This window comes from Brachyistius frenatus, unplaced genomic scaffold (assembly GCF_029030835.1).
Source record: "Brachyistius frenatus isolate BFR_SWC_R1_liver_20210118 unplaced genomic scaffold, ASM2903083v1 Contig_53, whole genome shotgun sequence".
NCBI lineage: Eukaryota > Metazoa > Chordata > Actinopteri > Embiotocidae > Brachyistius > Brachyistius frenatus.
The window spans coordinates 2,080,636-2,096,866 of record NW_027210652.1 but is presented as its reverse complement, the minus strand read 5'-3'; the positions used below and the strand labels follow the sequence as shown (position 1 = coordinate 2,096,866).

Sequence of the window (16,231 nt, the reverse complement as noted above, 5' to 3'; positions counted from 1 at the left end):
CCTCCCTTTGGATTCATGGAGTGAAGCCACTGCAGCAGAAGTGCTAATAGAGCGATCTGAGATATCTTTGCCTTTAATCTGTTACCATGGCGACAGCGCCCCCACCCCTTCCCCATCAGCAGCAGCAGCAGCCTCTTTTTCACACAACAAAAGCAACAGTGCACACACACACACACACACACACACACACACACACACACACACACACACACACACACACACACACACACACACACACACACACACACACACACACACACACACACACACAGAGCAGGCCACTTAGCAGGAGATGACACTTTCTACTTCAACAAAAGTCCCAACAAAATACGATGACGTCAACTACACTTCTAAATGTGTCGGGTTTTTTTTTTTTTTTTTTTTTGGGGGGGGGGGGGATTAATATCTCATCACATCGTTAAATCCCCTGAGCATTAGTCTAATAATTGTATACTGACAGGTCTGGATCCGCTGAGGGAGTCTGGTCAGCACAGAAAATGTGATGTGCCCTATTTATTCAGACAGATATCATCCATGAATGTATGAGGCTGCTTTTAACTCACTGTGCCAAACTTTGGCTGCCAAAAGACAGCTTGTAATGTTGCAACAGCACCACCTTGTGTTAACAGATGGAACCAAATCTGTCACAAGAATAAAAAATAGAAAAATACTGTTAAAAGCCATAAAGTATTTGTAAATGATCACAATTCATCTAATAGGTTTTCTAGTACAAAATACCAACACAGAAATTATGTTTAAGAAAATACATAGAGGAAAACTTGGGACATTTTGGAAGATATCCACTTTTGCTGATACCTCATATTATTTTCAGATAAACACTGCAGTATATTTTTGCACAAAAAAAAGAATATGGATTTTGTCCCTGATTGCTTACACTTGGATCACTTGAGAAAATGAGCCTTAAAAGACCAGAATGAACAGGAGGAATGAAAAAACAAATAAAAAACTGCTTCAGTCTTATTATGGGCACCTTCCTACTGTCTTAAAACAGGCGTAGAAAACAGCGGACTTGTCCTTTAATGTGTTGATTATGAAACAGTTTTTCTTTGCGTGGGATGTGTAATCCACAGATGTCACACACACACCTTGTCAGGTATTTGACAGAAAGCTAGTTGGCTATCGGGTGGCACCGTGTGGCCAAAAACGGTTCCTGCAGCATGAAAAGTTTTTATGCTTTAAAGCCTCCAACATTATTTGAGAAAATAGATGAAGTGCAGCGCAAACATCAAACTGACTTCATGTTTTGGTGTTTTCTAGAGTAAGATTCATTTGCTGAATATACTGGAGTCTCTGTGTTTTACATGAGGTGAATAGCTTTATAATTCAGAGTGCAAATTCACCATCTATACCACACACACTCATTAAATATGCTTGCACACGTGTATATATATCACACGTATATATATGTTTTATTCTAATTATATCAAAGCTCTGAAACATTTTATTTGAATCCTACAATGCCACCAAACGCTGTTTCAAGACCTCAATCTAAACTTTGAATCTCCATTTCAATCACCTCAAAAGAAGCCTGCTGAGCACAGAAAGTTTCAGCTTGTTAGTGACTCAGATAAAAAGAAAAACATGAATAATATCTCAGCTACACTTCATTAGTCTGTGCTAATGAAATCCTGCAAAGCAAGAAGCAAGTTAAGGACACGGCATAAACACCGCGGTGTAAATCTCACTGTGATATCTGCCGAGGAGCCCCTGACCTCCTTCAGTTGGACTTTGTGTGTACGTGTCGACGACGAAGCAAATGCAAACACCACTTTGGTAAAAAGGTACATTTTTATAAAGACAGATGAAAAACTTCAGTGCGATGATAAACAGATGTTAAAACTACCGCATGAGCAGAAATGGACTGCAGCATCGAAACCCCTAAATGCAACGTAAACCCAAAGGCATTAAAAAGATTATAAAATACAAATGAAATCTGTAAAGAAAAACAGAGCTTCATCTTTAAACACTGGTTTTGGTGAGTCTGATGGGATATATAGAGTTTTCACATCCACAGCATATTGTATTGGTAATCATCATATTGCTTGTGCGAGCATATAGTTTGAATATTTCCTTCAATATTCATGCAACAGTGCATACTCATATAACAGTCAACAGTTAAATAAGTAGACTCTATATTACTGTATCTTGTCAAAGCATTACTTTGGCTTAAACACTGTAAACTGACTCTATTAAAATAAGGTCAGTGGAGTCTAATGTTGTACGTCTACATTCTAGTTTGTGTACATGTTTTTTAAATATTCAGGCTCACGAGTCTTTAAGACAGACAGATAATAAAGTCATTGTGTGCTTATAAAGATAAAGGATTGTTCCATTTGTGTCCCTCCTTGGTTTCCTTGTGTTTCCTGGTCTGTTGTAAGTGTCTGTACTTCCCCTGCTGGTCTGTGCTTCCCTGCAGACTCTTGGCGTAACGAGACCTCCAGTCTCTGTTGAAGGCGGCTCTGACGTGCTCCAGGATGGTGACTCCTCTGTCTTTAGCGCTGCTGCTCATCCTCACCACCAGCCCGACTCCGGTATTAACAGCAAAGTCACTCCCGACCCAGTCATGGTTCCCTGTGCACAACAAAAAAAGATATTGGCCCTGTAACAGTAATTGCTTAAAAAAAAAAAAAGAAAGAAAAAGAAATGAGCCTTGCTGTATTTTCTCCTGCGTGTCGGAGAGATTTTTTTTCTTTAGATAAAGTATGAAAATGGGTCGTTAAGTTTTCTGTCTGGGAGTGAGATGAGAAGATCAGTACGTGTCAGGACTGTTCATCAAATATAAAACTACAACCAGTGTCCAAAGGTGAAAAAGACACTGACAGCTTCCTGTTCATCGTATTCTTTGTTTAATCTGTTTATGCAGCAGACTAGTGGAAAGAAAACATCAACATTTAGGAGGTTTATTTTACTGCACTTGGTCGATTCACATCTGCAGATTTCAGCATATATAAAATGTGCTATGAATGATCTATGAACAAACGACTTGATGAACATATTCAGGATGTAGATGGGAGTATAACTGGGAGGTTCGAATGCTACTGAAGTTTAGATTTCTGGCTCAGAGTATGATGAAAAAAAAAACACATCTTGAGAAAACTGGCTTTAATATTAGAAATGAGCTAAAGTTCCACGTTGCGTACCAAAGTAGACGGCGTCGTCGGTCACCATGTACTTGTTGTGGTTGAGTCCAAACTGAAAGTCGTCCCTCTGCTCCTTGTGACTGAAAAACCTCTGTAAAAGAAATATTCACGTTTAACAGCTGCAGCATTATTCAAAAGGAACGAACCAACATGCTCACGGTGGAATTAAACACTCACCACCTCCAGGGAACAGTTGTGAAGCTGCACGCACAGCGACTGCAGCGACGTCACAAAGTTAAAGGTGAGCGGGTGAGTCTTCTTCCAGAAGCTGATGAGCAGGCGAACTCTGACTCCTCTCAGCACTACCGCCTCTCTGATGACCTCATCGATCAGCGACCAATACCTATCGATGCAACCGTTACTGGATAAATGCTTTACAGTCCGGCGGCACAGATACACGTCCGCTTCATCAATTTCATGTTGCTGTAACCAGGAAATGACCAATAGACAGTTTCTCGTTGATTTCAATGTCTTCTGACACACACACACACACACACACACACACACACACACACACACACACACACACACACACACACACACACACACACACACACACACACACACACACACACACACACACACACACACACATATTACCACAACTAAGGATTGACTGTGAAAGCTCTGTGCTCAGACACCTTGTGACTGCGGTTCCTCTGAAGCTCCTGCTCATCAGAGGGAGGTAGTCGGTCACAGAGATGAAGATGAACGTCTTGGCACTCTGGATCACTTGATAGATGGCGTCTATATCTCTGGTGCGATCTTTGGCGCAGAAGAGTTCGGGAGAGGTCTGCAGAAAGAATACAGCGCTCAAGTTTTCCCCCAAAATTATATAAAGATTACAAAGAACTGAAGAACTGACAGGTTAGATGATATGATGATTTAGGCGACTTTTAATATTCAATTTGTTTCAGTTCGACAAAGAGAAGCAACGTTTTTTGCTTGATCCACTTCAGCATCTGTTGTTTCACGTGTTTTGGTGACGTACGTTCGATTTCAGCATCGACAAGAGCGCACATCAAACTTAGTGTCAAGTAACATTTTGACAGAGTAAAGGGCAAAGAAGTAAAGAGTAAAGGCCCGTTTCCACCGCAGCCTTGTATCATTGCCGGAGGTCGTGGGGCAGGTTGGAGCTGCCAGCAGCCCGTAACAGCACGGCTCCATTAGTTCCTGTAGGATGATAAATGTCCTGAACGCAGCTGATAAGTGACTTGTCGCTTAGAGGCTAACAAGATTCATTACTGTCAAATTAAGCCGAGTCACTGAGATATTCAGACTCAAGATGCTCCTCAGCGTGATATTAACATGATGAATCACCCCATGTGTGTGTCTGTTAGCAGTTTGTAAAGAAACTTTCGTAAAGACGTTCGCTATCCAGAACACGGGCAGGAAAATGTTGAACACACATTCTACCTGGTGCATTTCTGTTTGTGTCATTTTGTGCAGAACTAATTTATGTATGAACTGAATCCCGTAAACACAACGGAAGGTGTTCCTCACAGACACGTAAGCGGCGGCCGGGGTGGCGTTGAGCTGCAGCTCCAGGGGGTCGTGCCTCCCGTAGAGGGCCGTGACTCTCTTCGACCAGATGGAGGGGATGTAGTCCTTCTCGTGGAGCTGCCAGTAGAATGAAAAGACTCTGTGGAGGTCCAGAGCCAGGCAGCTGCAGTTATACAGCACCACCCCCAGCTCTTTCCTCTACGGGGCGTCACAGAGAAACAGAAACAGGAAGAGGTGATGCAACAGAAAACCATCCGCTGCATGGAAAAAGCTTTGCACAAGTTATAGAAGATATTAGTAAAGTTCTGTGAGCATTGATGATCTAATTCTAATTAGGAGACTGAATAGAAGATAAGATGCTCGTGCTAACAAGCTTATGTGTAAATAAAGCAAAGTATTGGACCATTTCAAATTAAAGGTTATTTACTCAAGTACTGTACTTTCAGGTACTTGTACTTTACGTCAGTATTTCAATTAGATGCTACTTCATGCTTCCTCTTCACTACATTTCAGAGGGAGATACTGTACGTTCTACTCCTCTACATATATTTGAAAGCTTTAGTTATTGACAAGATGAAGATTTCACACAATGGATAAAACAACAAGGTTTTTAAAATGAAAACAACACTTTTTGTCTCTAGTTGTTGGGTCACATTTCAGATGTCTGTAAATTGTTAACAACCCGAACAAATAGGGATTTTTCCTTCTGAACTTGTCATATGGTTTTATTAAAAAATATTACTTCCTCTCCCGGTAATCATCTCAGATTAATCTGCTGTACCTTGATATAAAACCGGATATTAAAACTAGCTCCCACAGTAACACACTGATGTTTCAGTATCAATAATCTAATGATGTCATATATAATGATATATATCAATCTGAAGGACCAAACCAGGATTTATATTTAAAAAATGTAAAGTTTACTTTTTACTTATATTTTTACTTGTAATTGAGTATTTTTACATCTGAATGCTTCCTCTCACTGAGCAGCACGGACACCAACAGACTAACACATCACCATCCACGGAGCCGCTAGCATGACTAATAACAGCAAAATGAAAAGAGAACAGGCGACAGCTGTTCCTAATATATTCTCGCCTGGTCATTAATTACGTGGCAGAAACTTGTTTAGAGTTTATTCTGTTCTGGTGTGTGAGGTTGCTCTTCTTTTATCATCTCTTCTTTGCTGCCTATCTGTCATTTTGTCTTTACACTATACATATGTATGGAGACGCACACACACACACACACACACACACACACACACACACACACACACACACACACACACACACACACACACACACACACACACACACACACACACACACACACACAGGTCCTTTTCCTCCCTCTGGCTCTTCAGTTAATTAAACTCAGCACTAGTTCTACCTGCAGCCAGCACCGGAGCATTCAAAGTGCCGGGTAATCACTTCATGTTACAGTATGCAAATGCTTCCTGGTTCCTCCATCTTGGTTGTGAATTACACTCTAAATGAAAAGTGAAATGCTGCTTGTCTTTCCGGAGCGCCTCAGACAGCAATCTTAAATCATCTCTGTTGCCCATTAGGAGTTTGCTGGAGGAACTGCATAAAGAGGTGCAGGTGTACAAGTGAGGCTAATCCACACGCTGCTGTTTTTCAAGTCCCCGTCGGGGTGCAAAGGTTATCATTTAATTAAATTTGTGTATGTCCCGCTGTTATTTCCGAGACACCGAACAGCTCGCGTCGACCCGACCGCACCTAACCGCTGAAATTCATTTATCCTCAATTCTAATTTTATACGCCGCGCGCTCCTGTTGTTGGTGTTGGCCGGTACCTTGGAGAGCGACCTCCAGTCCATATCAGCGCTGCCGATGTAAATGTGCTGCCGGTCCACCACCCAGAACGAGGAGCGCAGTCCTCCTCTGGTGAACGCCGTCATATTAACAAAACGAACCTCTGCGTCTACACGGTGGGAGAAACAGACACGTTTGAAAGAATGAGGAGGAGAGATTTCTGAAAGTCTTGAACAGGAGAAGCAGCCAGGTACATTTGCACATTCACGCGTCTTTGACCTTGATTGTGACGTTTGGCAGAAACGCAGGTGGACTCTCGGTGTGGAGCTGCTGGATGTTTGCTGCATGCTGGATATGCATCTGTTTTCCATGATGCTGCATGCAATGTCAAACAGACTCCTCACAAAAACCTCTCCTGAACTGGAGCACAACAGATTCTTCTCTAGCAGAGGAAATGCTGTCAGGTCGACGGCGGTTACAGATATAAATCTTAATAGTTGTTGGCTACAGCGGCTTAACAAATTGCTTTCATAAAATAAAAGCATGAGAACCACTCACCGTGTGCCGCCAAGGTCTTCAGCTCGGCGGAGTTTGTCAGACTGCTGGTAATCTTCAGTTTTACCCCACGAGATTTCAGGCTGAGCAGTTTCTGGAACAAAAGCTGACCCTGAGGAGGAGATTGATGTTCTGTGTTGTTATTATTGCAGCCGAACATCTGAGGAGCGTTTCCAAACTTTCACCAACATGCACCAAATTCAGCGGACATGCATATCATAACTAGACCTACAAAAAAGTCTCTTGGCACCACGACCGAAACTCAACGGGATTTCGACCTTTTCGAATTTAGCGATTATTATGTGTTGTACTTTTAACGAACTCAAAATTTTGTCAATTTATAAAACGTGTTAATGAAAAGTTATTAAAAAGATTTTGTTTTTGTTGAATGGCGTGTCCGTGGGTTGGCGGGAAATTGTGAGCATTTTGCCATGAAGCCGTAAATTGTGGTAATTTTTGATGTAAACTTGTCCGATGAACTTTAAATATGCCAAATTTCGATCATAGCACCACCTGCTGGCAGGACAAAATCAAATGTCTTCATGTGAACAGATCCATCTCAAATTTGGCAAGAAAAGCCTAAAGACTTTGTTGATGCCACATAGTGGCCACAGGAAGCGATAGGTTGGTGCGGGACAGTCTGCCGTGACTCTACCTGTTTGGCAGCGCTCGGTATCGTTTCTAGGTCCCAGGAGTTTAAGTCCCAGACAGATGACACCACCTCGACCGAGTACTTTGCCTCGTCCAACAGTGTGTGGAAGCCAGCAGAGAGAGGGACGTTGGGTCGGACGTCCACGAGGCCGGAGAGCTCGTCTGGAATATTCTCCACCAGCACGACGCTGAAAGAAACGCGTTTCTTGAGCTTTCTGCAGCTTTGAAGGGAAACTACAACAATTTAACACATCGAAGTCTGTTTACAAGTGTTAGTGTAACTCTTGTAGCTTCAGAGGGACCTGCATGCAATCTGACTCATCTTCTATTAAACATCGTGGAGGAGTGTGTAGCAATATGTCACTATTTCTAAGATAAGAAGAACAAATCATGATTCCTCTACATGAATAAATGACTTGTTAACAGGTACTTCTGAATTGAGGACAACGCAGCACATGATGCTGAGTTGCTTTCTTTCCCGTCACTCTTGCTGAACACCTGACCTGCAGTCTCCGCTGCAGTTCTCCTCGGTGACTCCATCCTCGTCATCCCCCCAAACGTCCACCGACGAGAAGAGCAGCGCCAACAGCACAGCGAAGCAGCAGAGGAGGGCGAAGACGGCGATGCACTTCTGCTGGGTCTGGAAGACGAGTTAGAAGTTTTAATTTGTTTTAAAGAATGCAGCAGCAACTCTTCTTCTTTTATACTGCAGGTTAACAACTTCCAGTGAAATGAGTGACATCAGTAATTTTGTGTGGTGCACAAAATGGAAATGATCCACCTTTAAATGCTAATGTGCTCAATCAATAGCATTAATTAGAGGTTAGGATTCCTGATCAATGCAACAACTACAATGCCTTCATTGGACATCAGAAAGCCTTGAAGTGACAACCAGTTTGCTGCAGACTTCACTGCTCTTGAGCAAAGACCCGCAGCTTCTTTTTTTTTTTACGCCACAGAGAAGAGAAGTGAAGTGGAAAGCTCTCCGGCTGAAAGCAAATGCACGCTGAAAGCCAACAGGAAGAAGTATTGGAAAGCTCCGGTTCATGCTTCACTGTGTACCGCCTGCTTTGTTGTCTGAGCCGTTCCCAGCTGAAAGGGTTTTATGACCTCTGCGCCAGAATGGATGCAGCCGATGTTGCATTTAAAATAAGCAATATTAAAGGCTTATATCTGTGTGTGTATATATGGTATATAGGGGTTGTTATATGGGAGGATGTTGGAGGGGGTGGAGGGGTGACAGGCAGGGGTTGCAGCCCTGATCCAGCCTTGAGGAGTCTCAGTTTTAAAAGTGCACTTCGGCACTTCTGTTTTGCTGACGGCTGCGTGTTTTCACCCTGTTTTTGGCGGTTTGTGAGCCGTCAACATCACATTTCATTTTCTCTCTTCTGTTGTGTTCGATCAATCAGGTGAAATGCATCCCGTTAATAAGTTAGGGAGCAGAAAGCAGTCGTTCCCCCCCCCCAGGCTACATCTGTTATAATTTGACTGCTAAATAAATAAATAAATAAACACTTTTCAGCATCAAGTCACCCCCCACCCTCCCCCGCCCCTCTACACTGTCTGTCTCGGGCAATGAGGCTGAAAGCCTGGTGCCAGCCGGCTGCACCTTCCCCTCCTGCGCTGTCCGCGGAGACCGCTGAGCTCTTCATTACGTCGAGGACGTGAACACGGCCGTGAGGAAATGAAGCTTCGGGACACAGAACAACACCGACAGTGAGGCAGGTCAGCAGAGTTACCGTTACATGAGCTACCGATGCAATAACAACATTTTCTTCAATTCTGTACACACAACAAAATAACCTGAAATAACCTCTGGATCTAGAGTTTAAAATTATTAATCAATTAGTTGATTAAAAGGCACTTAATCAGCAACTATGTTCAAGACTGATATGATCAGGCTCCAGCTTCTAAAAACAATCAATTTGAAGACATAGGATCTGGAAAACTGTTACAGAAAGTTTTTCACTAGTTTCTGATATTTTATGGACAAAATAATGAATTTTAAACAAGTTTTAATAATCAATACACTCCTCTACGACATTTATGAATTAAAAATATAAAAGATTTGCTGATTCCAGCTTCTTAATGAATATTTTCTTTTTTTCCTGTTATTTATCCCCCCCCAAAAAAATAATTTTTGAAACTTCACTTTGGGTTCAGATGGGCATTTTTCTTTAGTTTAAACACAGTTTAAAGACATAAATAAAATCAATTTAAGGCTTGAATTAAATCAGCCCAAAATAACATTACAGAAAACTAGAAATAAAAACCTAGAGGCAAACATGCAGTAAATTCCTCTTACAGAATGAGAATTATATTACATATTACACAGGTGCAGTCTGAGGAGTGTGTACCGGGCTGTAAACGTCACCTTCAGGGGCTCCTGAGGGGTCGGTCCGAGTCCTGGTCCTGGTCCTGGTCCGGGTCCTAGTCCTAGTCCTGGTCCTGCCATGAGTGCAGCACTCCTTCAAACTTGTCTGACAGGTTTGAAACAGCAGCTCAGTCACACATCTTGGTCTGAATCAGTCCGATCCACTCTGGTGTCTTCACTCTTCGTCTCCATCCTGCTGGTTCCTCACCGTCCTGGAAGGTTTGCGTATGTTCGTCTCGGCTGCTGGTCTCCAACGTGTCCTGACATGGCTCCTCCAGCCTCGCACTGTGTGTGTGTGTGTGTGTGTGTGAACTAAGTGTGATGCTCACTCTGCTTCTCAGTGAAGGTGGTGAGAGAGATGGAGGAAGACCAACCCCTCCTGTTCAAATAGCCAATACAGAGCTGTAGTCCCAGCAGCCCTCCTCCTCCTCCTCCTCCTTCTCCTCCTCCCTCTATCGGCCTTGAGAACAAAACTCATCTGGCAGAAAGCAGTTGGTCTTGGCTTGGAGGGGAAGGGATGCTGAAACATGCTGTTAGTGTTTGTGACAGCTACAGTAAGACTCCCAAATCGTTCTGGACTCGTTGGGTCGGACGTGTCGGCTCTCCGTACGTCCACACAAACACACGCTCGCAGTTCTGACCAGATACGTATAAAACAATTTTCAATATCTCCCCATTAATATGTATAAAACAATTTACAACATCTCCCCATTAACGACTTCAGTTGACGGCATACGTGTGATTGTCTATTTCAATGCCCATATTTAAATCATCGTAGTGAAAGTGCTTTTCAGTAATGCAGAATATTCTCCTGCATCCATTCATGTTTGACAGTCTCAGAGCTCCGCCTCCTCTTATTGCACAGAAGCACATTAAAGGACCTCGGTAGAAAAAAATGAAATATGCAAACACTGTCCTTCACCTTTTTATTCACCCCAACCCCTTTTTTTAAATCACTGATGAGTATGGCATTGCCTGATGGCGGAAAAGCAACATATGCTGCTGACTGCAGGCGAGCTGCTGCTCGGTTTATGAGTCTAGCAGAATATATACGGAGTAAAAGACCTGCGAGGACGAGAGCGAAACGAGGGAAGCCATTACGTTAGTCGTAGCTTCTGAAATGAGACGCGGGCGAAAGTCTGAATTACCGTTTAAAATGAAGTTTAAAACCATCATGTTTCACCACTCTAGCTGTAATTATATTTGTGGTGAAATGTAATATGGTAAAAATACCAGGATGTTCTACTGCTGATTTTGCAGCAGCTCAGTTTTTAACTGGTGATTTAATATTGTAATTCTTAACGAGTATGCAGAGTACAAAAAGTGTGAGTTTTGATTTGACTTTTGGAGCCCGGTGTCGAGGACAGGTGACCTCTGCTCGTCTCGCTGTCTGAGAAACAGACAGAGACGGAGGCGACAGAAGAGTTTGAGTCACTTCCCAGGAGATGTGAAAGTTCCTAAAGCTGCACGTACGGGGTCAAACAAACACACTTTCAAACAGAGCGAGAAACAAAGTGACCGAGCGACAATGTGAATGAGACGCTCAGCTGTCACGCCAGGAAACTGTTGACATAAACAGTTTAGCAACGGCACAGTCACTGCAGTGACGCCACTTTTAATGCCGACGTTTGAAATGTCAAGTTTCTTTTTCAGGTTTGTCGAGCAGCCGTAGAAGCTCTCCTTCATTTAAAAGCACTGCTGTGTCCAGGAGGGTTCAGAGGCTGCTGCCGGCCGACTCCCCGTACGGGACGTCATTATCTGATGATGTACAGCACAGCTCTGCAACACACTTCATCTGAAGGAGCCACGCTGCGAGGAACGTTCAGGAGAGCCAATCAGAATCCAAACGGCCGGTGAAGGCTTTTATGAACATGTAGGACACAATATGATGCCGTCGTGGCTGTCGGGACACGTTTTAAGGAGGCGGTGCTGAGGGCACGATGCATCGGTTGGTGAAAAAGTTTTATATAAATGATATATGCTGTAAAATGTACATGAAATCTGCATGTTTTCTGGCAATTATAAAATAAATTGTATACTTTGATGAACTTTGATGAATATTTTCCATAAAAGGAATGATGATCATGGAAGACAATATACACAAAATATAGACGGCACACAGGGACTTTTATTGACATAATACATTCCCTATATCCCTTTACATTAACAATAATAACCAGATGAAAACCTAATGCAATGAAAACAATCCTTAACCCTGAAACCGCCGACTCTACCCCCCGAGGACCTCAATCTTTGTCCCCACAGTGACACGTGTCCCCGTCGGTAGGTGTGCATTCAGGTTTAGGTCCCCACTAGGATATAAAAACATGTACACACACACAAATTGGCTGCACACTGGCTCATTAGAAAGCCAGATTGACACGGTAAACACTGATGATAAAACACACGGTTATTTCCTCACAAAGCGGACGACGATCTGATATCAAAAACACGCAAAGTCTCCACAAACATTATAGAACAGCAGCGCAGCTCTGACTGTTAGTAAAGCCAGATTTACAAAAAAATGTGATTATAAAGTTTGATCAGGTTTCAGTATGAACTGCAGGTCCTGCTTCATGCTGAAATATCCTCATTAAAATAGCCTATATGTCGTTATCACGCAACCAAGACATCCACGTATCCTAACTTCAACTGTTCACCTCAGTTTAGTAAAGACACCTGAATGTTTTCTAACTCAGATTTCACCGACACCCTACAATCCTCACAGTTTATAGTTACTCAACATGACATTTTGTCACCAATTAGTTCCGCCTGAATAGTGGCGACCTCCCCTCCCCATCCCATCCCATCACAGCGACCCGGTGAGCTCCCATGAAGGACGCATCTTTGTAGGTGTTTCACCTTCACACCTCCAGCTCAACAGCAGGTTTTCATGCGTGCGCAGGACGTGGCGTTTTTACAGCGTCATCGTCATGGTAACACAGGAGCCGGCTGGGCCGCATTGCCAAAGGCGACTGTAAATGTGCAGGTATGATCCAGAAGTGAAAAATGAGTCTGTGAGGTCGTACCATCAGTGTGTGCCCCGAGCGAGAGGGTTCCTTGCCAGTATTCAATTATTTACTTCTTTTTTTTTTTTTTTTTTTTAAATCAACTTCTCTTCTCGAGAATGATCAGCTCATTAATCCAAGCATGTGCAATCAGGACAGTGAAATTGCTGACATTTGCATGTTTGGTTAATCCCTTATTGCACCTCATCCATCATCGCACATACACAATCACACTAACCAGAAATCAAGCTCGAACCTCGTTTGGGGCAGCCAATACTTGGGCCACTGACTCATTAATAAGAAGACCAAATGTGTAAATATTTAGAGATGAGTTGGACATTGTTGCGTGTAAAGAGATCCCAAAGAACCGTAGAGGAGCAGTACATTTACTACCAAGGAGATCATTTTTCAGTGTTGAAAACGGTGGAATCCCAACAGCGACACCGGTACTCACAGAATCAGGGTTACAGTATGTAACCAAAGGTTTTGTCTGAACTGCCCAAAACCCAACGATATTAAATTTGGTATAATTTGGACAGAAGCAGGCAACAAATCTCTGAATATACAAATAAAACTCAGCTGATCGATCAGGAGTCTTTGGGTCACATTCATCCTGAATATTCTCTCTTCTCTCTCTGCTTCTTCTAATCACCCGTTGAAGGGCGTTTTCAGTAAAGCTGGCAAAACTCTGCTCTTTAATCTACGGTTAATCAACGAATTGATCAAAGAGTTCAGCGTTTCTGTGTCCTCATTAAGCTCAAGCAAAAATATTATTGCACCTTTAAGACTGCTGCTAAAATCGACATGTTCCCCCCCCCCCCCCCCCCCCCCCCCCCCCCCCCCCCCCCCCCCCCCCCCCCCCCCCCCCCCCCCCCCCCCCCCCCCCCAAAGATATTCATGAAGTAAAGACGAAGAAGCTAAAACACACTCAGACTCAGAAATCTGGAAAATGAAAAAACTTGAAGTTCTGGTAGTTCAAACTGAAGGATTCTTGGCGTGTTCTGTTGTTCTGTGTGTGTTTGCTGGGCGTGAAGACAGCGGTGATCAATTCTCATCGGAGGCAACAGAGCTCAGCAGCGTATTTCCAGCAGCAATTCTCCAGTGTTGAGTGTGATGCACCACAGAAATGCAATGGATGGATTTCCAATGGAGAAAACGATTGCCTCTGCAGGACTCACAGCGTGCCACAGTGCATACTGGACAGTGGCTGATGCTTGTTTCTACATGTTTCTAACTGAGCGCTACTTATCATTTTTTTCCCGGGAATGTCATCCCAGACACCCGCAGCTCGGTCACCTCGTAACACGTTACCTCATTCAGGTGACAGATTTGACCTAACAGACATTTATCTCAATAAAAATGTGCAGCTCAGCTACCAAAGTTTCAACTTCATCCCTTCACTCTCCTAAAAAAAAGTATACACACTGCTGTCACTGTGTTTGAGAGGACAGTTGCTCACCCGTTCCAGCTTGTCTTTGCGTTGCAGGAAGATGGATGCGGAGTAGCCCTGCTGGTGGACGGCACTGTAGCGGGACGCAGAGGACAGTAACGCTGGGGGAGCCTCGTCCTGCCCCCTCGACCTTGGATCATCTGACAGTTCCATTGATGACCCGTGGGCTGCTGCTGTCTGCTGGGGTGTACACACACACACACACACACACACACACACACACACACACACACACACACACACACACACACACACACACACACACACACACACACACACACACACACACACACACACACACACACACACACACACACACACACACACACAGTTGCTGTCACTCCCGTCGTCCCACTTTTCTTTTCAATTTCTCTCTCAGAAGCTGAATCAGCCCCTGTTGGTCTCTGGGCTGTCGGGACTGTTTGTGTCCAGGGCAACAAACGCCTGCTCATACTTCCACACAGTCATCGGGGAGGGTGTGTCTTTGTGTGTGTGTGTGTGTGTGTGTGTGTGTGTGTGTGTGTGTGTGTGTGTGTGTGTGTGTGTGTGTGTGTGTGTGTGTGTGTGTGTGTGTGTGTGTGTGTGTGTGTGTGTGTGTGTGTGTGTGTGTGTGTGTGTGGTACAGTGCAGGCGGGACGGGAGGGGCGGGCGGGCGAGCGAAGGGCTTCTGGACGGGGCGGAGGTGCAACAGGAGCTGCTGCATGGCTGGAAAACACACAGAGAGCAGCAGCACTGAAGCAGAGTAATGTGATTGAGAAGAGTGCCAGACATGGAGGCACGTGCACTCTCACTCACAATTATAGGGAATTTAATTTCTTCCATTTTGCACTTCACATTCAGAATACTGATACGGGTGCAGACAGAACGGTCTCACCTTAAGAGACCTTTTGTGCAGGTTGTGAAACGCACCATCTGCCTGAGGTGGGACGGAGGGAGAGACTTTCACACTCGAGAAGCTCTGTGGTGGAAACAAAAAAATGACTTTGCACTCATCTACTTCGATACACAATCCGCCATCTGACGACTGCGTCAATATTATCCAAGTAGTCTTTTAAAAATTCTTCTATTTTATCCTTAAAAATGATTTCAAGTCTCTTATTGTTGTCATTATTTTATGTCACATTTTGGGAAATGCATTCATTTCCGTTTTTTGTTGGTGTTGTTTTACTAAGAATTAGCTGACGGCAACACTGGAAGTTACTGTCGAACACAAAACCTCCATACAACTGCAAATGGTTGTTTTTCCATGTTTGGTTTTAAACATACAACATAAGATGTGTCCGTGAGCTTCGTTATATGAAGCCGAGCTAACTGGTTGTTGCTCTGTTATGATGCAGAAAAGAAAACAGTCGTATTAATTCAAACTAATGAACAATATCATTAATAGAAATGTGGCTTTGGCTTTTCAGCCATTACTTTTGATAGACTGTGAACGTCTCCTCCAGCGGCGCCATGCTGAAGTGGATTTTGAGCAGCCAATTTGCCGACTAAGCATGTTTGTATTTTCTCTTGTTCTCCTCTCCAACGCCCAGAAGCAATGATGGTCCATCAATGAGGAGGTGCAGAATAGGTAATGCCCCCCAGCATACCCCCCCCCCCATCTTATTCACTCTGAGGCCGCATAGGTGCTAAATCACCGACGGCAGCTCAAATTATATTGAATTATATTTATATTCATATTAATTGTGAGACAACCCTGAACTAAAATAAATAAATAAAAACCTGCAGCGATATGAATATTTAATGTGT

At 43.5% G+C, this 16,231-nt stretch overlaps 1 protein-coding gene across 1 annotated transcript; it reads right to left on the bottom strand.

Annotated features, from left to right (window-relative positions):
• Positions 1-1,790: 1,790 nt before the first annotated feature.
• On the bottom strand, positions 1,791-10,318 carry pld5 (phospholipase D family member 5). The gene is made up of 10 exons (XM_069705068.1): positions 10,025-10,318; positions 8,154-8,290; positions 7,655-7,838; positions 7,003-7,111; positions 6,486-6,613; positions 4,665-4,862; positions 3,803-3,954; positions 3,339-3,504; positions 3,162-3,252; positions 1,791-2,592 (listed from the first exon to the last, which is right to left on the bottom strand). Exons 1-10 carry the CDS (start codon positions 10,103-10,105, stop codon positions 2,330-2,332), a joined length of 1,509 nt encoding a protein of 502 aa, XP_069561169.1. The 5' UTR covers positions 10,106-10,318; the 3' UTR covers positions 1,791-2,329.
• Positions 10,319-16,231: the final 5,913 nt, after the last annotated feature.

Bases quoted from the DNA above. Each gene is read 5' to 3' on its own strand.
- pld5 (XM_069705068.1), bottom strand. From the start codon at position 10,105: ATGGCAGGACCAGGACTAGGACTAGGACCCGGACCAGGACCAGGACCA. The intron at 7,839-8,153 runs GTCAGGTGTTCA...CGTTTCTTTCAG, and splicing joins AACTGCAGCGGAGACTGCAG to CGTCGTGCTGGTGGAGAATA. The intron at 3,253-3,338 runs GTGAGTGTTTAA...TTTCTTTTACAG, and splicing joins ACAACTGTTCCCTGGAGGTG to AGGTTTTTCAGTCACAAGGA.